Source organism: Colletotrichum fioriniae, assembly GCF_027942845.1.
Source record: "Colletotrichum fioriniae strain IMI 355084 chromosome Unknown scaffold_6, whole genome shotgun sequence".
NCBI lineage: Eukaryota > Fungi > Ascomycota > Sordariomycetes > Glomerellales > Glomerellaceae > Colletotrichum > Colletotrichum fioriniae.
In genome coordinates, this window is record NW_027076842.1 from 1,777,822 (window position 1) to 1,802,888 (window position 25,067).

The following is a 25,067-nucleotide window of genomic DNA, read 5'->3' on the forward strand; positions in this document are numbered from 1 at the left end:
CGACGACGACTGCCTCTTGCGGTCTTGCGACTGCTGACTGACTTCAACAACGGCCTACTCATCCAAGTTGCTTGGAGTTTTTCCCGGCAGGCATCTGTAACCTTTTATCGTCCCAATAGTTGTAATACGTGCCACTTTAGGGTTAGGCTTTGTCACTCAAGCCTTCTGGAGGTCATTGGGTTTCGGGTCCTTGCTCAACTTCATCCCGACTACTTCCAGCCGTCAGTCAACTGACTGGTGAGCCTGCTTTGCCCAGCATCTGCCTTAGTCAATCAGCCAACGTCGCCGCTGTGCAAAGATTCAACTTCTTGACAAGGAAAGCATAGCCAGCGATACTGCTTCTTAGACCGCCCTTTCGATAGGTAGCCAACCTTGATCGCCGTTGGCAGTCTGAACAGGGACAACAGCCTAGGCATTGAGACGACTAGGGGCCACCTGGCCAGTACCGCAATAGCCACAGTATCACCTCTTGCGCTACGCAGGGACTTGTTACTTGCGTAAACCCGTATCCGTACGTGCAACCCTCTTGGTTCCCGGAGTAATTCGCCCTTCTGCCCACGGAAAAAGGCCACTTCAACGACAATGGCGGAAACTCTGCAGATCCCGGGCCCAGACGTGGCCTGGTTGGCCCCTCGTCTACCGTCAGAATCTGCCATCCAGTCAGCGAGATCCCAGGGCCGGCCTTTTGTTACTCTGACCTTTGCAACATCACTGGATTCTTCCCTTTCCCTCGCACCTGGTGTGCGTACGCGCCTTTCGGGTTCCGAGTCCAAGGCTATGACACACCACCTTCGTCGTCACCATGCCGCCATTCTCGTTGGCGTTGGGACTGTCCTCGCCGATGACCCAGGCTTAAACTGCCGCATCGAGGGGGCAAATCTCGACGCCCAGCCACGCCCCATTGTCCTGGACCCTCGTGGCCGATGGGACTTCACCGAACACAGCAAAGTTTTCGAAGTCGCCCGCGCCAACAATGGCTTGGCACCGTTTGTACTAGTTGGCCCATCTGCCGTCAATCCGGAAAGAAAGGCAATCCTGGAAGCCCATGGTGGTAAATTCGTCGTCCTCGAATCTCGTAACACCGAACCACGATTCGATTGGCCCTCGATCCTCTCTGCTCTTCACGCCGAAGGTCTGCAAAGCGTCATGATCGAAGGCGGCGGGCAGGTGATCAACTCGCTTCTTGACCCTGCCTACCATCGCCTCGTTGACAGAGTCATCGTTACTATTGCGCCCACTTGGCTCGGACGCGGCGGTGTTGTCGTATCTCCCGACCGAGTCCAGAGTACCGAGGGCATGCCTATGCCAGCCGCCAGGCTCACAGATGTTGCTTGGCACCAGTTTGGTGAAGACATAGTTCTCTCCGGTCAACCAAGTCTGGACGCCTAGGTAATTATCCCCCTTTCGGCTGAGTGGCACGGCCAATGAAAGTGGCCATCAGCTCATATTCGCCAGGCCCTCGATCACATCTTGTGGTGCAGGCGGCAAACCTCAGTGGCCGACATGGAAGACTACAACTGGCCGATCACCACTGAATGGTCAAGCAAACAAGAAGCCGCCGCCGCCGCGACGCACCCGCCGTATTGCCTAAGAAACTGTGCCATTGTTGGTCAACTGTCGAAACTGCCCTATTCTGTCAGGGCCCTGCAGATATCAACATGCCCCTGCTTTCCCCCCCACTGGGGCGCTGAACGAAAAGTACGGTCTATCATACCTCGCTTGCCTGGGTATATCCCCCCTTTCCTTCTTTACTCTGCCGCTCGAATGTCTAGCCGTCCTAGACGTGTCCTCGCTTCCTGATTTCCAGCCGTCTCAAGGGCGCATAGAAAATTGCCGTCAGGACAAACGCACACTCGAAGCCAATATCTCCAGTCACTCTCGCAATCGGACCAGTGTACCAGGCTTGGTCCATCCCTGGGATGATGAGCCCGAAGCTCAGCAGGCTCGCTCCAAGGGCAGCGAGTCCGGAAGGCAATAGTCGGGCAACGTTCCACGCTGCAGGTTCGTACGAGCTGTAGTCCATTCGACGGAACAACACCAGTTCCTCAATAATGACTGCGTCGAAGCAGCCGGCCCAGTAACCGATCAACCCCAAGAAGTTCTCGAGAGAATCGGCCCAAGACTCAGCAGCGCGAATTGCCATGGGAATCATGATTCCAAGCGCAACGACGACAAAGACAATGCGAGGGACCTTTGCGAAAACCGGGAGCATCTGCTGCATACAGAGAGCAACGGAGTACATGGACGTCGCGATGTTGCCGATAACACTCAGTGCGAGGATAACCAGTACGAATTTACCAAAGCCGCCAGCAGGAGCCAACATAGCTGCCATGACGCCGCCAATGCCATATGTGTCCCATCCCGACTTCCATTCAGGAACATTGTTGAGGGCACCTCCAATCGCCGCTCCCAAGATAAGCAGCGGGATCGAGGGTGTTAAGATCCCGAGGTATATGTAGGAAAAGATCCTGAACCTGAAAATTGTTAGCAGTGTGACTAACCTGGAAACAGGCGTTCCTCACTTGGTTGTCTTGTTGGGGTTGTGATAGGCAGTGAAGTCCGACGCAGTACCGCCAAAGGTTATGAAGTAACCGGCCATCAGACCTCCATAGTTGAGTATCTGAGCTGCTGTAGGAGGGGACGTCTCGGCCTGTTTCCAGAGATGTTTCCCACCGCAACCTACGGCAATGACAATTGCAACGAGATTCGGAAGCCATTGCCAGCGTTCCCACATATGGAGCGCGCGGTAGCCAATGAACGAAGCTGCAAAGCTTACAAGGCACGCGATGACAATGCCGATTTTCACATCAATGTGTCCCGGGTTCACAGCCGCGAGAGTTTGGCCGCCAACGATTGAAGACGAGAGAGAGAATCCGGTCACAGTCGCGGCGTTGAGAAGAAGAGGGATGCCCACAAGATAGTATCTGAACCATTCAGATCGTCAGTTTTCGCATCAAGTTATTCTTTACAGAGACATCGACTTACCCAAACGAATACCTGGCTTGGACAAGCTGCCTGAGTCCGGTATGGGAGCCAGCGATGCCCATGAATGCCGGAGGCACACAGGTCAACAAGGCGAAGAAGATGATGACCAGTGAGGCATCCCTCAGACTCAATCCGAGCTGAGCTGTGGCTAAGGCGCCGGTTGGGATCCTATCGCCGGCATCAGCAAAACAGAAATCTCCAGCCTCATCAGAGATGGTGAAAGCACTCACGGCAATAAGCAAAGCAGACTTGTGAAGAACACGGTGAAGAGGTTGCTGTAGTTGGTATTGGTCCGCTCACCGAGAGGCACTGGTTGGATCCCGTTTTCCTCCACGCCAGCATCTAGCAGCCGCTGATACCATTTCGGATTTCTTCTCGTTTCCTCCCGGTCTTGATCGCCATCTTGGACGGTCAGCAACTGGGTAATGCCGACATGACCCTTCGAGACAGTAGGCTGACTCTCCATATCGTACGTGTCAGCCTGTTCCTTCAGCGTGATCGAGGTTCGGGATGACATGGTAGCGATTCTTGGATGCGGGATTAAGGGGACGTGTGGGCGGCTGTCACCTGCACCGATCCTTTTGCGGTATCCCTGGCGAAGTGAACACCAAATTTGGACTTTTGGGGAAGTTGGCCAACCGCTCCTGGAAGCTACGCCCAGAAGCACGCAGCCTTGGGAACCGATTGAGAAGCAGGTCGAGATTGGGCAGCCTGAACCGACTGAGGGTACTTCGTCGAAGCGGGGGAACTCCCGAAAATCCGACTTTTTAGTTCTTGGAGAATAATCCGTCTTTCTCCACGAGCTTCTGGTCCTCGGTGGATGAAGAAGAAAGCCTTTATCGTCTCGCAAAATAAAAAGGCAGGACCGACGCCCCGGTCGAAGTAGTGAATGCCCTCTCGCAACAGACGCGGAGAGGGAAGCAGGTCGGGAGGCTCTTGCCGCAAGGCTGGAACGAGTTTGTATATTCGGTATATTCGGCCCGGGCTGAATCGGACCCTGGCGTTCGTTGCTGTTTCCACGGGTATTGTAATGGAGTTCGATTGACGAGTGTAGACAAAGCAGGACCAGGTGGACGACGATCGTCCGAAAAGACTCGTTGAAGGAATCGAAGAGTACAGTTGACGCAAATGAGACGACGAGCGGACAGACATTGGCCCACGGATTTGTCTCCTTGCCTCGGGGGGCGATGCACAGTTTGTGCAATATGGAAGGCAGTACGGCAAGCAAGCAGCAGTAACAGTGTCAGCGGCTCTGGCAGGCGATGATGACCCAGATTGGCGACAATAATTAACGTTGGGATTACGAGTCGCCCGTATGCAAGCTCTCACCCTCCGAAACGGCTCGAGTCATCGTTATGCTTACGAACGGTCGAAGGTCGTTCCTTGATATGACGATCCCAACCCCCCGCAGCAGCAGGAGCAGCAGCAGCAACAGCAGCAGCTACAGTTCTAAAGCACCGTTTCGCTCCAAAGGTTAAAGGAAGCGGACGGAAGAGTCAACCGGGACAAGGGGGGTGCGGCATGGGGGGGAAGATGGGAGCGAGCATGGATGAGGGGTGGAGTTGCAGAGAACGAGCGAGGGTTGTGAAGGGAACTGGACTGCAACTCCCAGCGGATTGTTCCCAAGAGCCAAGACGACGGGTATCATTACTCCACGAGCAGCTATATTTTCATTTCCACAACCACACAAATTTTATTTGCAATCCATTGTTCTCCCAAGGCTCCTTTCGAGGTTTCCACGCCAGTCTTACCACCGCTACGGTACCCATCCCGAGTTAATCCCAAGTGGGGGTTGCTTCGTCAAGCGCGAAACAGATGGGGAAAGAAAGCAGCTTTTTTTGATGAGGGGCAAGAGTGTGTCAAAACGTCACTGTGGGAGTCTGGCCGGGGCCGGAAGGATTTTTGGGGAAGGGCCCGAAGGGGAGGGATGAAAGGGCTGAAGCCTGAAGAGGGCAAAAGCCCAAAGTCCAAGTGCAAAGGGGACGGACAGGAGCGAACAGGCAAAAGGAAGCAAAAAAAAAAAGGGCCAAGCTCTGAATTGGGTTTTGCTTGCGTGGGAATGATTGAGTTGCTTTGTAAAGCACCTCACAGAATCCCCGTCACCTCCCGTCCTCCCCCCCGTCCACTCCATTCCTCATCTACCTGGCCCGAGCTGCCTTACCTCGACCTCGCCTTCAAAGACCTCGCCAGTTTGCCAGCTTTCCTACCTTACCTTACCTTACCTTACCTATTTTGAGCTGCCTTAGCTGCCCAGGGTGGTGTTGACCTGACTCTGCAACTCAAGGCTCCCTTCTTAAGCTCCTGCTCACATGAGCTGGTGTGTTGGAGTAATCGAATAACCCAATGCAAGCCTTGTCAATTTGGGGCGTCAGGATCCCACGGGGTAGGCTACCTATATCGAGGAAAGGAAAGCAAGGCCTGCCTACCTAATTACCCACAGACAGCCTCTCAAGTTCACGACGAAAGAAGGGTAATTAGGTTCCCGCCTATGTTAGTGTCAGACCTGGCGGTCGATCTACAAGTCCGCAAACGCCGCCGCTCATCACTTGTTAGGGTTCTTTTTTCCTAGTGCCTGACCTTCAGCCCATCCCATCCCACCGCCGCCGCTGTTTTGGGGGGAACGGCGTAGAGTTCGCACCATCAAACGCACCGTCAAACGCACCATGGCACTTTGGCACATTCCTAACTGCCTTACCTTAGCCCCAAGTCGTCGGGTTCCTTCGTCCGGACTTGGCGGCATTCTGGAATTCTTCTCCCGCCGGTTTTGGCCGTGCTGTTGCAGTGGAACTTGATCGGTGTCTCCTTCCTCGTCCTCTCCCACGCTCGTTCATTCACTCACCTATTCACTATCGCTTTGGAATCCGCTTGTCAGGCTGTCTCACGGTCTCGCCGCACGTGCCTGCAACGCCCGACGGCACTTCTTATCAGCTCGACGGACTGCCCGGGCCAAGCAAAGCTGCCTGTATAGGTGTAGCATTCACCAAAACTCTGACAGCTCAAGACCCTGTCACCTAGTATATCTCCCTCGGGACGTGATGCACTTGCCGGGTTGAACAGTCTCTAGTCCTTGCAGGCTAGGCTCGGCTCGAGCGGACAGCTTCGGCGACCGTCAGGCCAAGCCCAGCAAAAGAAATTTCCGTCTTTTGCGGTCAGGTATCATTAGTCGCGCTGCTTCGCGCATCAAGTGATTGAGAAGTCTGCGACGGCGTGCTGAGCTTGTACGGCTATGACTTCCTCCGGACCGTCACGATGACTATTACGCAGAAGTCGCGTTTGCACTATCCTTGGCCGACGTCAAATGTGTGCAAGCAAGCTATCAGCTGCATCTGCGTCCCGTTTAGGCAAAGGAAACGAACCCCGAGTTCCCGTAATGGAGGGCGGATGGTCAATAGCGTCGCGCCTGGACTTCAGCCCCCAAGGGAGGATCGGGGGGCTTGACCCCAGTCCATCGCGTGGCTCATGACTTGCGATGATTCCTTCAATACGGCGAGTTTGGCGTAATTCCAGATCTAAGTCGTTGCATCGCGGCTGGCGATCCAGATCTTTCCATGCAGGAAGAGCTCCCTTCCCGCTCTTTTCCACTTTCGCGAGTCGTGACCCTGTCGATAGGGCATCTTGCAAACCCTCACAATAGTATCGCAGCAGCCAATGCTGAGTGGTGGCTTCATGCGGTGCGAGCCTGAAAGTTTGGTGCGTTTCGACTATTGAGACACTGCTAGCACAGGACATTGTGTAGTCTGCCCGCTGTCTGCCACGTTTTCGATGCGGACATCGGGTCATTGACTGACTGCGTGATGCCTCGTGGAATCTCTACTTCCTGCCGTCACAAAGATTCTACTTGTTGCCACGTTTTTCTCCCTGCCTTCAGGGTTTGGATGGAGGGTGACATGGCTTATGCAGTGGTTTGACACGGGACGAATAACGTCGCTCAAAACGCTTGTGTACATGACTCTCCAAGCGCTCGTTATCCTCTTCACCGTAACGTCGAGTGATGGTTCGCACAAAATGAAAACTCATCCCCGTCATGCGTACTCATGGAGAAGTTGGATACGTTGAGTCGTGGCCAAGAGATATTTCTTTCTTGGTGATGGGCAAAGCTCCAACCAGACTCGTCTCGGGGCGGATCCGGACCCTCGTTGAGAGGAGCCCTGACGCAGGCTTGATATGACTGCAGCCCGTCCTTTGGAAGTTGATAAGATCGACAAAAGAAGATGGCAAAACCCTTACATCTAGGAGAGGTTCCGGATGACAAAATCCCATTTTTTCAGAATCCTGTTCAGAAATGGTGTCAGGCTCCGCATTATTGACGTGGACGTGGCTCCTCCAGTCGGTCCAGATGCAACATCGGCTATGTTGGCTTCAACAATTGTTCACTTGGTCTTCCTTGGCCTGGCTACAGAGAGCAGCCGTCGTTGAGAATAAGGTCTTGAACCTCAAAGCCACGACTTACTCAGTCGTCAATTGGTTGCAAGGAATTTCCTATGCGTACTTTCGAATGTCCAGGTTCCCCCTCGAAATCGACTGTGCACGGTTTCATCAACCCGAAGCCTAAAAGCTTAGTAAATGTGTGTTGGCATAAGGGCTAGACCGCCTCACTTTGTCCTTTGCTCTTCAAGAAGAAACCGACTGTCGCAGCAACTCCTGTGCTCTTTGGCTGCGTGGTGTTATGGAGCATTCAAAATGCTCCGGATGACTGTCGGTTTGACGTCAGAGTTTCAAAAGTCTTGACACTTATGGAGCAGTAGACAAACTCACCAGGTTCCACCATTGGTGAAGGCAATCTTGGGCTCCATGATCTGGCCATCTAGTCCAACTTTTTTACCAATCTTGAGAGTGGCAAGCATTGTCGCAACTGCTATCCAGACACTATTGTCTGCCAGGAAGCGTCCAACGCAGACTCGGCGTCCGAAGCCAAACTGACCAAGTGGCAAGGGCTCACCATGGCCTCCAGAAGACTCTGGCTGGTATCTGTCCGGGTTGAAAGACTTGGGGTCCTTGTACACCCGCTCGTCCTGAGTCATTGCGCTTGAATTGAAGAAGACAATAGACCTGGGGAAAGAAGTCAGTACTTTCTTCTAGAAGCATGCAGCTTTTCGGGCCGTTGAGGGGTGAAAGGGGGGCAAGTGAACCTACCCTTTAGGGATGAACATGCCGTTATAGACGTCGTTCTCGAGAGATTTGTGGGGAATTCCTAACGGTGCCAATGGCGACCATCTGTTTCTTTCTCGTCAGAAGCTATCCCACGTGGGTCTCGACCTGAGTAGCAAGAGGAAACTTACCGATAGATTTCCTGAACGATGTGGTCAATGTATTGGAGGGATGGCCTGTCTGAAAGATCGGGCAGTCTATCAAGGCCGACCACGCGATCGATGCAGGCCTGCGCTTTTTCTTGAATCTCAGGATGGAGAACCATGTTCAAAACAAAGACGACCATGGTGGCCCAAGTCTGGTGCAAGTCAAAGTCAGCAGCGTATCAAAAAGCAGAGTGTTGTCCTCGAGGAGCAAAGTTACCGTGTCGGCCCCTGCGATGAAGATGGCGCCTGCTGCTCCCTTGATGTCGTCAAGCGACCATTCATTGTCGAGCCCTCTCTTGGCGTTGGAAGTATAGGTTTCCAATAACCTATGCGCGAAGGAAGGGCTGTCCTTGCCGCGAGCCTGGACTTGTTAGTGCTGCGGGCGTGGACTTGACCAGGAGCATACACTCACCAACTCTTCCTGCGCAACAGCAAACGGAACGTCGTGCAGCTTCCGTATAGCCCATCCCCATTCTCGCGCGAATTTCAGCGACCAGTCTCGAACCAGCCAGGTGGGCAAATGACGAGCTATAACAAAGACCAACGTTACTAAAAGAGCGAGAGTTGGGATTGTGTTTCATCCGTAACTTACCAGGGGGGAAGATGTCGACGATGCTGTTGGCGGGTGCACCACCGTTTCCAGTTGCGTACATGGCATCTTGGGCAATTTTGACGTACGGGTCGTTGTTCTCATGAACGTCAACGCCATAGCTTACTTTGAGAACGATGGCAACGGCGAATCTGGAAGGGTCAGCTAAGGATCAAGAGTCAGCCAAAGCCAAGAAGCGGTTTACCTTTTCATGGACATTTGCCAGCTGTCAGGGTTGCTGATGATCCCATGGACGGACTTGCGGGCCTCGGCGACCTGCAGAGGGTACCACTGCCGGACATTGGTGTTACTGAAAGTGGTCTGCAGCAGCTTTCGGTGCATCTGCCAGCGGGGTCCGAAGGGCAGAAAGGTCAGCGTCTTGCCCCAGCCCATGCTACAAAGGGGACAGCCTGCATCAGCATGCCAACAAGATATTTCAGGGTCGAAGTCGGGGCGACTTACACCTCAAACAGAGTGAATCTGGGTCTGTCACAGTAGTTGGCCCCTCTACGATCGAGGAGATCCTTGGCAGCCTCGACACTGTTCAGCACCACGACGGATTGGCCGAGAGATTTGACGTGAATGACGTCCGAGTCTGACATTACGTTAATCACGAAGAACCCTCAAAGAGCTGAACACAGGGAGGAAGTGGACTCACCATACTTTCTCGCCCACTCTGCGTATGTTTGGGCAGTGTTCTCTTTGGGTATAACACGGAGGTGGCCGAGAAGGAACTCGCCCGGCGGACCCGGAGGTAATGGCGGATGGCCCCATGATGATCGCGGTCTTATCAAGATGAGGAGGAAGACAATAGCTACACATGCAGCTGTTGTAGTCCATGCTGAAGCGCTTTGATTCGATTCCATTGGGATTCTGAAGTTGGACAAGTCGACGGTGGTGGGGTCAAGGGTCCGAGTCCACCAGCAAGAGAAGCAAGAGAAGTCCGGTAATGTGATTCCGGACAAACCTGTAACGAGCAAAGAGGCTCGAGAATAAGGTAAAGAGCTGTTTTGAAGTCGGAAATAGACATCCAGCAAAGGGGGGCAGTCGAAGGTGAATGAGGTCGACGCTAAGGGCATGGAGCTTGGGCAACCGGTGAATAGGAAGCCGCTTATTCGTGAAAGACACGGGAAGGAGGCGGCCATCTGGGTCCAGCACACGGCCCTTGCCTACTTGGTCCAGGAGCGCATAAGAGTGCAGTGTCGTGTGTGTCGTGTGTTGAGCAGTAGAAGGTAGAAGCCTTCCAGGATGGGACGTAGGGCAAGCAACTCTCCACTGAGGTGACGACTGAAGGCAGGAATGGAAGAGAGCAGGAGCGTACCTACCTTACCTGCAAAGGTAGCAAAGGTAGGTTGAGGCAGGTTGAGGCAGGTGGATAGGGAGGCAATGGAAGGTCAGGGAAAGAAGGTACTTCTGTGCAACAGGAAGGGAAGGCACGTTGCAAGTCAATCGTTCTCTTCTTGCCTTCTCTCGGTTCTGCTTTTCCCCGGCAGGTTCTTGAGGTGTTCAGATAGGTTGTTGGTGTTTGCTCTCGGTCTCTCTTGCTCTTTCCCTTTCCGTCTATCTCTCCCTCTCTCCCTCGCGCGGGTTGTCAAAAGTCCACAAGTCATTCATCCCATCTTGACTCAACAACATCTACACTTTTTCCTCCACACACACATACACACACTTTCAGACACACACGCGCCGCATTCGCATCCCACACCAACGCAACCCCGGCCTAGACCTAGGCATGACGGCGCGCCAAATGCAGCATGGCGTGGCGCGCGTGGGAGACAATAGGGGATCGAGTCTAACGGTATGCCGTATGCACCCTCAAAGTCTAATCTGGTGTGATGTCGTTCACTTCCACGTGTCGAACAGAACGAAACAAACGGTCGGTTCAAGCCGGCGCCCGAACCGGCGGTGTCAGCGCATGCCGAGTGCCGCACGGCAAGAACAGCGCAGCCATTCCGCCCATGGCGCCGAAAAGATGGATGCTTCTCTAGGACTATTTCATATAGGCGGCGGAGGGGAGGCCGAGATTGGAGTGCTGGGTAAGGTACGAAGTGCGGACGTGTACATCAAAGGTCCAGACCCTTCCCTTTCTATCGTCTACGGAGTAAGGTATCCTTGGATGATTCCCAGCAGCTGAAGATCCCGCCCGTCTCGGCAGACGGCTGGTGGCTGGTGGATGGACTGGAACTTCCGGAACTTCTGGAAGGTCTAGGAATGGACGGCAAGACAACCTGACAGGTTCCATTGCAACACCCGATCGGATTGAGCATGAACGGTACGGGTACGGAGTAAGGGGGTCGGGTACGCTTCCACTAACCTTCCACTCCTTAAAAGGTGGCTCCGTTCTTCGGCTCGGCTCTTTATTTGTGTGCTGCGTACCTACCCAGTGGCCCGGCGTGCCAGCCTCCCAACTGCGAACTCCCAAGGTCACAGCCATCAGTCTTTTCGCCTTGTTTCGGCAAGGACTAGGGATGAAAAATTGGGGGGAGGGGAACATGTTAGGCATGGCATCTGTCTCTCTAACTGACTAAGGTAAGGTGTCGGGTTGGATCTCTCTTTATTCCTGCGGATAGACATCTTGTCAGAAACCGTATCGCGTTGCCATGTCAAATCACTGCACAGCACTGGGCCTCAAACGACCTGATCATGCTGACCCGAACTATTAGCGAGAAAAACTAGCCGACTGTGGACCCTGTCTTTTGTCTACTTTCCCTGCTTTCACAGCTTTTTCTGTGGAAATTCTCCAATAACGCCAACAACCAAAAGATGCATCATCTGCAAAGACTGCAACTCTTTCCGATCCCTCCCGGTCCGTAGGGCCAATCCCTTGAGCAGGTCAGGGAGAAGAGTCCCACCCGGCCCCCCTGCAACACCACTCGGCTGCCCCTCCCACCCTTACGCTACAGAATTCCAACCGCGAACCTGGCAGCCAATGCCCCGCCAAGTGCATCATCATCCCACCTCCGTTGGCGTTGGCGTTGGCGGGGTCCTGTCACCGTCGGCTGGGAAAATTCAATGCCTCACATCCATCTCTCTGCCCCTCACCACCTGATCTGCCGTTATCTCACCTCAGTAACCGAGCTGCATTCTTTCGCTCGGAAAGGGAAGCCTCTGGCTCGTCAAGATACCCGATTGCGTTCGCACGATTCGAATCATAAAATATCCCAGGTTGCCTTTTTCAGGTCGTCTTGACGTTGGCGACATCATCATCGCCGAGAAGAGAAAACACGAGAAACCGAACACCGAGAGAGAAAATCAAATTGCCCGAAATGGCTGCCACCAAGACCCCCCAGATCACCGTTCTCGGCTCCCTCAACATCGACCTGACCTCCTACGTCCCCCACCACCCCCTGCCGGGCGAGACCCTCACTTCGAACTCTGTTGTCATTTCGCCTGGAGGAAAGGGCGCAAACCAGGCCGTCGCCTGCGCCAAGCTCTCCCGCTCCCGCGAAGCCCCGAACGATGCCGCCTCTGAAACCGCCTCCGTCTCCATGATCGGCGCCGTCGGCAGCGACTCGTACGGCGACCTCCTTCTCAAGAACCTCGGCGAGCACGGGGTCCGCACCGACCGCATCGCCGTCGGTAGCGACCTCAAGACCGGCATGGCCATTATCGTCGTCGACGAACCCACCGGACAGAACCGCATCATTCTCGCCCCCGAGGCCAACCACGCCGTCACCCCGGAAAAGTTCGGCACCCTCCCAGAGACCCTCGAGCCGAAGCCCGACCTGCTGGTGATGCAGCTCGAAGTGCCCCTCGAGACCGTCCTCGCCGCCCTCCGCTCCGCAAAGGCCGCATCCGTTCCAGTCCTCCTTAACCCCGCGCCGGCACAGCGCCTCCCTGACGAGGCCTACGACGGACTCGCTCACCTCGTCGTCAACGAGACCGAGGCCGCCATCCTCTCCGGCTGCGACGAGTCCGAGCTCGACACCCCCGAGGGCCTCAAGCGCGTCGGTGAGTGGTTCATGGCCAAGAAGGTCAGCAACGTCATCATCACCCTCGGCGGCCGCGGCGTCTACTACGCCAACAAGGAGGGCGCCGCCGAGCTCATCGCCGCCCAAAAGGTCAAGGTCGTCGACACCACCGCCGCCGGCGACACCTTTGTCGGCTCCTACTGCGTTGCTGCCGTGACCGCCCAGTCTAAGGGTGTGGCTTTTGACATTTCCTCTGCCATCAAGAGCGCCAACAATGCGGCAGCCAAGACGGTCGAGCGCAAGGGCGCGCAAACATCTATTCCTTGGAGAGATGAGTTGCAGTAAAGGACGGCTGCATGAGATCAAGTAAAAAAACAAACAAAGTAAAACCATAAATCAGCAACCAAAAACAAAGAAAAGCATAATCATCAAGGCGTCAGTGGATAAGGCAATAGTTAAAAGACGAAAGAACAGTGAAACGTCATTCGGGTACTTCTAATTCGACCATTCCCAGAGACGCGCGTGTGCCTGTATGCATATTGCCTGTCCGAACCAAAATTGAACAAGTCCCAAGTTGTGTGCCCTCTCAAGACCACCAGCTCGTCCAACTCCAACGGCTGGATGGCTTCCTTCCCTGGTTGCGGGGAGAATCTCCTCCATATGCCTCTCTCTTCCCTGCTTCATGACCTTCATCTCGAGTGCCGGCGACTGAAGATGCCAAGCCTCTCAAAACGCCCGGGCCTATCGAGCGTGGGCTTCTCAGTGCGGCCAAATGATTCGCAAACCTACTTTTGAATCCGGGTCCGGTAGCCGCCTCACCGGGGCACGTTGCAGTTGATGGCCTCCGCTCCCCCTGTCCCGCATGGGCCCTATCCCAGTCCAAGTCCACAGCCAACGTCCTTCGATGCCCAGGAGACCACCCGTTGTACATTGCTTCTGGTTTTCTGACCGTCACGTCTCTGCCGAGGCTTGCCTCTCGCCTGGGAACTACCGGAGGGGTCAGCATGTCCATTGGTGTCTCCATAGATAAGTCCATCCTGGACCTTGCCCTGGGAGACCTTTGTGGTGTTGAGGGCCTCATTGATATACGGCAAATCGTATTACGAGCTTTCGATGGCTCCTAATTCTCACGAACGATGCTCGCAATGGGGTTATAGGTTGGGGCTAGACTCGGAGACCACGGTGATCGGTGATTGTGTTGCTTAATGACGGCCGTAGCAAAAGTCTCCAGTTTCGTACCGCCTTCTGTTATGTTGTCGATGATGTCAGGTCGACTTTGGCAGAAGAATGCTGAGTGGTTGTACTTGACTGACACGCGAATATACTCGAGGTTTGAATCTCCTAATTGATACTCCAAGTCATCAATCAGCTCATCTGACCTGCGTTTGACATGGCCTGGCTGCTTGAGGGAGCGAGGCGATTTGATCAGAACTTGAGCAAGCAGCAGTGTTCTTTCGCCATTGCCTAGTGTTCTGTACCACAATCAGACAATCCTTGGTAACACCAGGTGGAAGTACTCACGTTTGGATAGGATCATCACGAATCGTCTCAAGAATACAACTATTTCCAAGTGGAACGACTTGGATATCCATGCTGTGAATACATCCATGCCTGAAAGGATCTAAGTTGATGTTAGCATGGAGATTAATATCGACATTTGCGTCTACGTACCTGTAGAGGATTGGTTGTTGGCTCTGCCCACCAAAGAAGACCCATCGCCAACAGAGATCCCACGGAAGGCTGAGCCGTTGAGAGGTTGGCACAATTGTCCTGAAACCTCGACAGCAACCCAAAAGTTTGCCCTGCTGCCATCAAGAGCCTTGATCTCTGGGGTGACAGAAATCTTCGGTACGAGCACGAGGGAGCTGCCAGACGTGCTTCTCTCTTCTAAAGTGTTTGAGTCATAAGAAGTGCTGGCTTGAGCAGCCAAAGATGAGTTACTAGAAGACCGTATCAAATAAGAAGCGCTGCGTTGTGGTGCTGGAGATGATGCCTCAACGTCATCACCGTCATCGAATGGCCCAGAAATAGCATGTGCGACGAAATTGTCCCAAGCAGGTGGTCCTGGTAGAGGTCAGCAAGTAATATCAAGTACCAAATCCAGACTCACGATGCGCTCGTGGCCGTCCGCCAAGTGAAGACTGTTCCTAGCCACAATTCTTCGAGCCAGGCATTAGTCCGGTCCCGTGGCTCCCTCGCTTCTTCCTCACCACGAGAGACTCGCCAAACGGTCCTGAGCGACCGTCTACACCCTCATCAGTCTCGGCAACTGATCGCGAGCCGCTTGCAACTCCTCGGAACTCCCCTCCAGAACCACGCCCGAGTCTCTTGAGAACCTTGAGCGGCTGCGGGATTTCGGGACCGCCCCTGTTCGATCCGTCCTCCGCCTTGTCGGCGAGAAGCTCCAGCTCAAACGACTGGCCCTCGAGGGATGCCATGTCTCGGGCGGCGGCTGGATCTGGACCGTAGTAGTAGTGGTGGCCTGTTGGGGCACCGATGCTACCTCGTGGATGCCGCGCTGGATTGAAGGTGTTGGTGTATCCCGGTACGTCCTGAGACTTTCGAGATCCGGCCACGAGTCCGCGTAGTGTAGCGTGTTGGTGGCGAGGCTGGTGGTGGTGCTGTCGGTCGACTTGACGCGACGGAGGCCGAACCAGCGTCTCGCCGGCTTGGGTTCAATGGCACCGGCTGCGTCTCTGAAGTTGCGTGAGATGAAGCGGGCGGTGAAGCCTGCGATAAGTAGCATGGGTACGACGGTGACGAGAACGATGAGAGTTGCAGCCACGGGAGTAGAGAGGCCCATAGTCGAAGTAACAAGACGGCGAATAATGTGCGTGATGATCTCTGACGTCTTAGAATGATGATCTATTATTTAGGGGCCATTGGAAGGTTGTATGTAGTAAGGCTATGTGGATGAGGAGAAGAAAGCTACCCAGGCACGTCTACATCCCATCCGCGACAGGGCAAGGTAGATATGCATGCTAAGGGAAGCTAGGTAATGTCATGAAGTTTTAGAGGTAGTCGCTTTCAAGCAAAGTCAAATCCGTCATTCCGACGCAGGCACGCCCTGCGTGCTTCTGCGTTCTTCAGGTGTCGCCGGGCTGCTTCCCAATGTACGCTGCAAGTTTTCCCTCACAGCGTCCACGTCGCCTTCCTCCATTGCAAGGAAGTTGATCTGTTATCAGTCATGATTAGCAACCGTCCTTGATGCAAGGTCCACGCATATGAGGAGAAGAAAGGTAGCTTACCAGGTCATCGCCACCCGACGTCGCCCCGTACAGGACCGCCTCAGAGAGGGACGTCGCGATGCCCTTCTGCACTCTATCCTCCCAAACTCCTTCCCAATTCCATTCCCCGGGCTTTCTGGATACGGAAGGTGCACTGCCGATAGGTTTCCTAACGATGGAGTGAACACTCCCGCTGGTAGAAGGCTTCCTCTCAGGCAGCGGAGGCGGCGCCTCCTCCTTCACCTTTTCTTCACTTTCTCCTTCACCTTCCTTTTTCTGCTGAGCAGCCCCGTCAGCAGCCTCTACCACATTTTCGCTCTCCTGCTCCTTTCCAGTCGTCTCCTGCGGCACCGGGTCGCCAGGGAAACTCTTGCCCGCCTGTCGCTGACGTGTCCGCCATGCGTGCCACGCGCCAGGGTTTCCCGCAGCTTCGAGCGGCACCGAGTCCAGCACCTTTTCGTCGTCAAACGTGCTCCGGATATATCGCAAGACCTCGTACGTGGAGACCTCTCGCCTCGAGGTGTCGAGGTACCCAGGCCGACCTCCGAGAGGCGTCGCCTTTGAGCTTGGCGTCGACGTAGTGCTGGATGGTCCGCCGCCGCCTCTGGCGGGCGTCGCGGGCGGTTGTTGTTGCTGCTGCCCGCTGACCTGTCGGCTCCCCACGTTGCTTTTGCTGCCCCGCCCGAACCAAGCGGGGAATCCGTGCCGTAGACTGAAACCTCCGGGAGGTAGGCGCTCTGCGTCAGTGGCGCTTACTGTGCCGTTGTCCTGGATATCGGTGGTATACATGTACGTTGTTAATGGTGTGATTAGGGGGTGAAAGATGTCTGTTGAAAAGGTGACGAGTGGCGGTAGTCGGGGATATGTGTCTGGAAACGAAATCTGAAATCTCAGAATAGCCGTAGCGTAGGGTCCTGCGAACAGTCTCAGTCTCTTTTCGGTTCCTCTCTCCACTCTGCGTCTTCCTCTCATCGTCGACAGAACCCGGGGGCTTCCATACCGTGCCTCACAAACATGACGCCGGACCATAGCATCGGGTCTCCTGGTGTCAAGCTCACAAAGACACCCTCCGGACAAGCCTGCTTCAGACCAGCGCTGGCGTACAGGGATTAGCAACTTACACGCTCAAATCAGACCTCAGGGGGGGGGACACAGGATGGGATCTGGATTTCGGGGAAACTCACAATTCGGCCAGGAGGTGCTGTCGCCGCAACGACGGCATACTGCCCATCCGTAGACTCGCCATTTTTCTTTATAAATGAAGCATCAAAATGAAGGATTTGATGAGGATGGATCTGCCGCGATGAGAGGAAGCCCGTCTTGAGACATAGAACAACGTCTCATTCATGCGTGAAGCAAGGGCGGTCAGGAAAAGCGGTAAGAAATTCTGCCGGCTCAATTTCTTATCGTGATAAGCGGGTTATCATCTTATCAGTGACAGCGAGGTCTGTTTTCACCCCACCTCCACTGTACGTCACAAGCTACCCCGCCAAAAAGTGTTCACGGCGGATGTAGCGATCTCGGTCATCTCGGCCGTCGCGTCGGCGTCACTCTTGTCGAGGCTGGCGGTTCGGGCGGAGAGAGAGAGAAATTTTAGTGGAGGAGGCGCAAATTACGGAAACCTCGAGCTTCTGTCTCTGCAAGGTTTCGCAGATCGCAACGTGGCTCCGCCATGCACACAATAATGACGCGTGGGCAAAAGGAAACTCCACGATGGCATCGATCCATTCGGAAATGGAGGGGCAAAATTTTGGTCTCATGATCTATCCACATCCGAGAGATGATATCCCAATATGCAGGTGACTGATGCTCGTCACTCTCACAGCCCTGGCATCTCTGTGCCACGTTTACATGTAGTCCCCCAAAGCAGTGATGTCTCCGAAGGGATGGAAAATGACATGCTCAAGAGGCTTCTTACTGGGCCATTATTTCCCGAGGCGGGCCTCGATCTTGCCCTTCTCCTTCGCCTTGATCTCGGCCAACTCCTCCTTGGTACTGTCGAACCTCGCGTTCACCTGGTTGAAGGGGTTCTCCGGGCTCTTCTCAAACTCCTTTCTAATCTTGTCCTTCTTCTGCTGCTGGCGCAGGCCCTGGCCCGAGCCGTCGTCCTCCATCTCCTTCAGCCGGCGCTCCTCAAATGCCGCGTAGGCCGCCTTGAAACGCCGCTCGGGGTGGCGGTCAATCTTTGCGTTGTTGTCGGAGCCCGTGAGGGAGAGGGCGTCGAGGGCGTTGTCGATGCCGGTGGCGTTGAGCGCGGCAAGCGAGCCACCGCTCTGATCGCCGTCCAACTGTGACAGATCGAGCCCACGTGTCTTCTTAACGGCCGTCTTGTTGTTCTTCGGTCCAGTCCGTCCGGGGGTGTTCGCCTCCTCCTCTTTCAGGAGTGCATCCTTCTCGGCCTTCTTCCTGGCTGCCTCTGCCTTCTTGGCGGCTTCCGCCTCCCTAAACGATGGATGGTGTGGTCAGCCATGGCACTGGGTTGGTCTCCTCTTTGTGGGGTACTGGAGATCTCGAGAGATGAGGAATCGAGATGCATGGAAGCCGGTGGTGTCACATGTGGGATAACACATCGTGGCGGCCGAGAAAATGTTGCCGTAACGTTGTTCGTGACTCTTACTCACTTCTTTCCAGCTCCCTTGGCGCCCTTGCCCCAGTCAGCGTCTTCAGCGGCAGCCTTCTTCGCGTCCTCGGCGGCGGCCTTCTGTGCAGCAGCATCGGCCTTACGGGCGTTCCCGGCAGCCTTTTTGCTGTTCTCGCCTGCTCCCTTCTTGCCGGCCATGTTGTCTCCTCGTGATGCTGGGTGTTCGGTTCGGTGACTGCTCGGCGATATGCGATGCGATGCGATGCGATGCGCGGGTTTGCAACAGTCGTTCGTATGCGCGTGCTGTATGTAAGGTAGCTTGCTTCTCTGTGTGGCCGTGTGCGTGGTTCGTGGCTGGTGCCCGGGATATTGCAGTCGAGCAAGTGGTGCGTGTGAGAGACGTTGTGAAACCCGAAAGGAGATGGGAGAGGGGAGAAAACAAGTTGGACGTCGTTGCCTCCTCCGCAGACCTATGGGCTAAAATGGAGAATGAGTAAAGCGGAGCGGAGCGTAGCGTAAGGTAAGGCAGCGTAGCGTTGGACCCTCCGTGGTCGCTGGTGTAAGGTTGTGTAAAGTAGCTAGGGCCGGTGCGGCGGGCCAGGGATGGATGGGGTGAGGTCGTCAAAAGAAGCTGGCGGGAAGTGGTGGTAGACAGTGTAAAAGCCGGTGATTTGGACGGTACCTTGGACGGTACCTTGGCCGGGGCCTTGTCCATGAAAGACATCTCGGACTATTTCCTCAGGTTGGTATACCGTATTAGTCCCAAACTTTTTTTTCTTCTTTTCCTCATCCGATGCACCTGTGGCTCTCAAGCATTGGATGAAAGCCGCCATCTACCAGATTTGGAAATGGCGACCAACAGACACTTTTGTTCGAGGACTCGATGCGTAGGTAGGTAGCCACAGCATGGCTTTAGGGGTAGGCAGGCAGCTACCCCCTCGTGTTTTCCATCTACTTCATTCCGCTTCACCTGCTCAGGTCGTACGGATTTGAATGTCATGTCGGACCGAGGGAGCTGAAGCAGTGAGTCCCTCACACAAAATGAAGGTATCTCGGTGATGGAATCGCAACCGAGTTACAGTGTCGGTCTTTGTGCGACACACTGTGCGGGTGATTGTGGAGACATCCCATCAACCCGTTTGTAAACGTGCGTCACACCACACCACTGACTACCTTACCTTCCCTTACCTTACTTACCTTAGGTACTTAAGGTACCTCAGGTACGGATACCTCTATACTTAATTCTATAACTACCTATCCATATTACTTGCCTATACGGATCCATGAATACCTACCTTATACGGATAAGGTACTCTCCCTTCAGGTGATTGGTAAATATAAAGTAGGCAGCTCCATCTTATACGCCGTGCATGGCAGCATCGCCTGTCGTACGTCCCGAACATCTAAAACCTCATTAGCACAGCATTCGATAGCTTTCACGCACGAGGCAAGATTGAGTAGGCCGACATCGATGCAAGGTGCTTGCCTTTAGGTTACTATCCTTCTACCTCTCTCTTCTGGTCTCCATAAACGGAACGAAAGCCGGATACCGTCTTCCGTATCCCCCGACCATTGCCCGGACAGATCGAGCCATCTCCTTTGTTTTTTGCTTGTCCAACGCCCATCTATCCGATCCAGTCCCTCCAATGAGTGTGAGTCATCTTTCATCGTGTTACTCAAATCAGCATTCCGTGTTTGGTGAGCTTACATTGATGTAAATTTTCGCGCCCCCCTCCCTTCGCGCCGTCTCCCGCGTCCTCGCACAAAGATGTACCAGAGACCTAGTCACCACGTACCGAGCTACTCATGCTTGTGCTTTCACCGAGTCGACGCATCGGCCACTCAGAGAGAGCTTCGGTGAACATGGCCTGCAGTACCCTGCCCTTTTCGGTATCGAGGCCTGTCATCGTAGGTCCGTCCAGTTGTGCCACGTGCCGCTGGCTTTCTGGAGGCTTAGAGCTTGCAGAAATTGAGACTTTGCTAAGTCTGGCAGCTTTGCATACTTTTTTTTAGGGTTGTCTTCTTTGACTGGAGGTCTGACCCTGGAAATAGATCTGTCCCAGGCTCATCGGACCGCGCCTACGTAGTGAGTCTCTTGGTGCTAATGCAGTGTTGTCTCTTCACTATGATAATCCTGACTCTCCGTCGGCAACGTCAGGAATGAAATTTTTTTGTTCTTCTGTTACACAAAAAGGCGCAACAATGGTTCGTTGGTTCGTTCCGCACCAAACAACTGGGCGATGGCCAACCGGAACTCAGCGGTTACGTCTTCACAGCAAAGGTCACCCTGGTCTTCCTGAATCATACCCGCTGTGACAGAGTAATAACGGCGATCAATATACGGATAACGTGCATACGCCCAACTTTTGCATTATCATGGGCCGAGTGCTAGAGTGGCAGGCCGGTGGTTGCCGAAGGCGCATCCATTGGCATTCTCGGCGAAAAATATGTCACAGTAGTCGATGAAGTACACAAAAGAGCCGGTATACACGGCCATGGTTGCTGTCTGAACGCTGTATAGTTTATCCTCTGCTGCTTCCTTGACCAAATATGAAAATAGAACGAGCAGGAGCGATACTAGGAATAAATGCGACTCGGTTCTTGAGAGTGGGACAGATGGTCCAGCTCGCCATCACACACCTTCAAGTCCAAAGCAGATGTCTTCTGTCAGTGATAATATGCCGCGTGTCTCTGTCTTCAGGGCTGTCAATATTCCACGACTCCATGTGTCCACGTCAGCCCTCCGCTCTGACGTGTCCGCGGTGTTGTGTTGCTGTGTCGATGATTGACCATACGGAAGAGCGCCTGGCAAAGACTCCACGACCTTCACCATCCGGGGGGCAGAACAAGAGTCCTGTCGGTAAGGAGCAGAAGTTCCAGAATAGTCTCGGGTAATTCAAAACACTTCCACCCCTGAGCCTTGTTAAAGGTGGCTCCAAAGCTTCTATGGCCCGGCCCGTCCAAGTCTGTTGCCTAGGGCTGACCAACCGTGGCATATGCCTTGATCTGAACTTCGGTGAGTCAATAGGCGAACCACCTTTTTGAGCAGGGTTCACGACGTTGTCGACAGTCTTGAGGCTCACGGCTCCCTGGGTTGATATTGCATTTTGCTGCGGTCTAATCAGCGGTGTAAGCAAGTAATCACTGGCTCTAAGACCCGGAGTGGAACCCATTACAGCCACGTATCGCAGCAACGGTAACGTCACCTTGTTGTTTTCCATCAAGTATTGAGCACAGAGGCATCCGGACGCCCCGGACCCCTAGTCAACCACGGGAGTGCTTGAGGGCAGCTGGCCACCCATTTCGAGTTTCCAAGGTCAAGCACGGATGCCAAGACGAGAGAGCAAGGCCACCTTAGCCAGGTTTGTCGCTCTTATCCAGGCAGCCTGCGGTGACCATTGCACGACGGCTGGTCGTGACAAGAGTCGTATGACGTGACGCCATCCTTCCCCCAGGCGCTTGACATCGCCTGTCAGGCGCGAAGAATACTCGTTGGACGTCTCCAAATCCGTACACGCGCGGACTGACGGAACCAAAGAAGCACGTGTGGAACACGGAGTTGACCTCGAAGCCCTGTTAGAATATACTTTGAGCCCGGAAATTCCGCTCCCAGGGAGCGGGCTAGGATGTCAAGTCCCCTTGCTCATACTGCTGGCTCTGGCATAGGCTACCCTTGCAAACTCCCAGCTCGCGGTGTCAATGTAAGAAAGGAGATGGGCTTGCAGGCGGTGAGAGATCTACAGGGCTGTAACGAGTTGGTAAGTGACATGTCACATATCGATTATGGGGAAAACTTACCAGGGGGGCGCGCGCGCAGAACCCAATGTGGGAGTCAAGCTTTAAGGCTTCCAGCCTAGTGATTCTGCGGTGGAGAAGCACCCCCTTTCCTAGACACAGTGAACCCTGTGTCTGGCGACCGACCGAGCCGGTGAGTCGACTGACCGACTGACCGAAGGTGAGTACGGAGCACTCAGCATACCCTGCCTGATTGGATTTCTGAGCCGACAGTTGGGCTGGATCCGATCATCAGCCATTAGGAGCAAAAAGCAAGCGTTCGTAGAGTGTAACGCCAGGGCTCAAAGGCATGAAAGGTTTGCGGCGATGGCAACCTAGCCAGGATCAGCTGATGCCCCTCGATACGGTCAACAACCATAATTCATTTCCTTTTCAAAGATCGTTAACAAGACAAGGCTCACACTCCTCCATCAGATGAGCACTGAGCATACCCTGCCTGACTGTAGACATGAAGCTGAATATCATACGGCATGGTTTTCTGCACTGAGGTGTCAGCAGATGCAGCTACGAGGACATCGAGATGCTTCGAGGACACAAATGTGCGCTAGATCTATTGTCTTGTACTCAAGGTATACTCTCATGCGTCTGAGCTGCTACGACATTTCTGTGTTGAAAATCAAACTCATCGTGAGCTCAAAGGAGTGCCCACCTTATAACTAATAAAACTCAATCACTTCATTTGGGTAGAGTGCATTGTAATCAGCATTCGGACATACCTAATGTCGGACACTGAATTAACTAGCTGGCAAAAACGTTCGTGAAAAAGATGCAGGCTTACCTTCGGACGATGGAATCAAACCATAGCAACTCCCCGGCGTGGGCTCGAACCACGAACCTCCAGATTAACAGTCTGACGCGCTAGCCAATTGTGCCACCGGGGATACTCGAGACGAGTCAGTACGGAAGGGGCCTGGGTCGTGGAATCTGCGTCCTTTCCAGCGCATATGGATGGCGGAACCTCGTCACTGCTCAGATTTTGAAAGTGTGCTCCAGGGTTAGGGCGTTTCTGAAGCGGAAACTTGTCGTGGACGGCATCGGGCCGCCCCATAGAAGTGGGTAGTAATTACTGCTGCAGACGAAAACCATGCTGATGGCAGCAGCGGATTGCTTGGTCGCATCAACAGATGCATCCCACGATGTTGACAATTTGAGTTGCCAGATGTTGGAGCATGAAGATGACTCAGTCGTCTAGGAAGCACCAGCGCACTTGGCTAAAAAAATAAATTAAAAAAAAAAAAAACCAAACCAATAAAGAACAAAGAGCTAACCCGGAGTGATACTGCAGGGGTTGCCTATATTCGGGCGAGGTTTGCGAACGTTACCAGGCTCGGAATTCGTAGCTCTTCGGAGGCCAAACCAGCATGGTACGCATAGCAATTGCGTTCCTCAAGACCTGGGGTTGGGCGTCGTCTGCATGCCCTGAGGAAGGGCATATCGTGACATGATCTGATGGAGAGCGAGCAGATCGAGTCGACGCCGGAGATAGCTGCTTGCGCCTCGAGGAAGCAAAACAACTAGCACAATTTGAGACCAACGGGCAGCAAATGGAAGCGTACTATAGTGCGAAATGGTACCACGTCGGAAGTGATGATGTTGATTGAGGCAAGCGCCTTCGCGCATCAGAGTTGGAACTTCTGAAAGCGTCAACACAAGCCGACCCCAGAAGATGTATCTCACAGGCCAGTGCCTGGATGCGAGCCGTCCCTCAAGCGTTCAATTCGTGTGAACGGCTCGGCGGTGATGGACATGATGCATACAGGTGGGTGATGGGGGTTGTCTTGGCGTTGTTTGTCAAGGTAGCGTGACCTTTAACCAGCAAGCCAGCAAGCAATCGAGAATGGGGGCCAAAATGCCATGTTGCCAGTAGCTCGAAGTTCGACTTGACTGCTGCCGTCGATGCAGACGGATGCCGGGGGTGAGTGCAGGGGTACCGTATACCTACGGTACTTGCTTCACGGATAAGGCGTTTGGTAGCGTGATCAAATCAAGGGATGAACAACTTAGCTCAGCCCGTATGCAATGAAGTGCGGGATGGAGATGTGACTCTGGGGCGTGAGATACTTGGATCAACGGCCGGTTTTCGGTTCGAATGGTTTGATGTGCTTGGGACACGCACAGTGACAACCATGGAGATTGGCTGGGTGGCAGGCGAGAGTGGGCGAGTACAGGTGGCCGAGAAGGGGATTGGGTAGTATCATCACACCGAGTTGACGGTCACTGAAGGTCCCCTTGCAGGCCTTGCAGGTATCGCGAGAGAATGACGGGCCAGCGAGGCGGTAGGCGGATAGCGGCATGCGGCAGCAAGCTTGATGCTGCGGCCAAAGAAGGAAGACTGATCAGGTGATGCTGCGCGAGACATTAGTTCGTGATATGACAGACGCAGATCACGAGTTACCTGGCAGGACAGAGGTCTCAGCTTATTGACGTTTGCCGAACAGCTGGCCAATGTAGGGATGACAAGCAAGTGCCCATCTTGGCAGAAGCGTGGAAAAGAAGAGCGAACGACTGCAGGACAGGGAAGAAGGCAGCCGCATCCTGCAGCAACTGATGTCCACTGCATTGTTTTTTTTCTTTCTTTCTTTCATTTCTGAGCATCTTAAGGCATCGAGATGAGGCGGTAAGCTGCAGGAAGGCGAGAGTCGGAAGGCAGATCGAAGGCCGGGGAGCTTTGAGGATTGGTAAAGA

General features: G+C 54.0%; 6 protein-coding genes and 1 non-coding gene across 7 annotated transcripts; 2 read left to right on the forward strand and 5 right to left on the reverse strand.

Moving 5' to 3' along the window:
* Nucleotides 1-582: 582 nt before the first annotated feature.
* RIB7 (2,5-diamino-6-(ribosylamino)-4(3H)-pyrimidinone 5'-phosphate reductase) lies at nt 583-1,389 on the forward strand (the record flags this gene model as incomplete). The annotated part of the gene is made up of 1 exon (XM_053189478.1): nt 583-1,389. One exon carries the CDS (start codon nt 583-585, stop codon nt 1,387-1,389), a length of 807 nt encoding a protein of 268 aa, XP_053052931.1.
* Nucleotides 1,390-1,777: 388 nt separating this feature from the next.
* On the reverse strand, nt 1,778-3,502 carry N0V96_005900 (uncharacterized protein; the record flags this gene model as incomplete). Its single annotated transcript, XM_065757523.1, has 4 exons — nt 1,778-2,474; nt 2,523-2,924; nt 2,986-3,153; nt 3,216-3,502. The coding sequence occupies 4 exons, from the start codon at nt 3,500-3,502 to the stop codon at nt 1,778-1,780; spliced, it is 1,554 nt and encodes a 517-aa protein (XP_065613866.1).
* A 4,234-nt stretch (nt 3,503-7,736) lies between these two features.
* N0V96_005901 (uncharacterized protein) lies at nt 7,737-9,470 on the reverse strand (the record flags this gene model as incomplete). Its single annotated transcript, XM_053189476.1, has 8 exons — nt 7,737-8,034; nt 8,119-8,199; nt 8,265-8,431; nt 8,497-8,640; nt 8,692-8,807; nt 8,872-9,020; nt 9,074-9,262; nt 9,331-9,470. 8 exons carry the CDS (start codon nt 9,468-9,470, stop codon nt 7,737-7,739), a joined length of 1,284 nt encoding a protein of 427 aa, XP_053052929.1.
* Nucleotides 9,471-12,134: 2,664 nt separating this feature from the next.
* RBK1 (putative ribokinase) lies at nt 12,135-13,124 on the forward strand (the record flags this gene model as incomplete). The annotated part of the gene is made up of 1 exon (XM_053189475.1): nt 12,135-13,124. The coding sequence occupies one exon, from the start codon at nt 12,135-12,137 to the stop codon at nt 13,122-13,124; it is 990 nt and encodes a 329-aa protein (XP_053052928.1).
* Nucleotides 13,125-13,899: 775 nt separating this feature from the next.
* N0V96_005903 (uncharacterized protein) lies at nt 13,900-16,795 on the reverse strand (the record flags this gene model as incomplete). The annotated part of the gene is made up of 5 exons (XM_065757524.1): nt 13,900-14,243; nt 14,451-14,666; nt 15,031-15,278; nt 15,329-15,630; nt 16,028-16,795. The coding sequence occupies 5 exons, from the start codon at nt 16,793-16,795 to the stop codon at nt 13,900-13,902; spliced, it is 1,878 nt and encodes a 625-aa protein (XP_065613867.1).
* Nucleotides 16,796-17,931: 1,136 nt separating this feature from the next.
* On the reverse strand, nt 17,932-18,785 carry N0V96_005904 (uncharacterized protein; the record flags this gene model as incomplete). Its single annotated transcript, XM_053189473.2, has 2 exons — nt 17,932-18,448; nt 18,628-18,785. 2 exons carry the CDS (start codon nt 18,783-18,785, stop codon nt 17,932-17,934), a joined length of 675 nt encoding a protein of 224 aa, XP_053052926.2.
* A 4,404-nt stretch (nt 18,786-23,189) lies between these two features.
* Nucleotides 23,190-23,263, reverse strand: N0V96_005905. Its single transcript has one exon. It is a non-coding gene; the product is annotated as a tRNA-Asn (tRNA).
* Nucleotides 23,264-25,067: the final 1,804 nt, after the last annotated feature.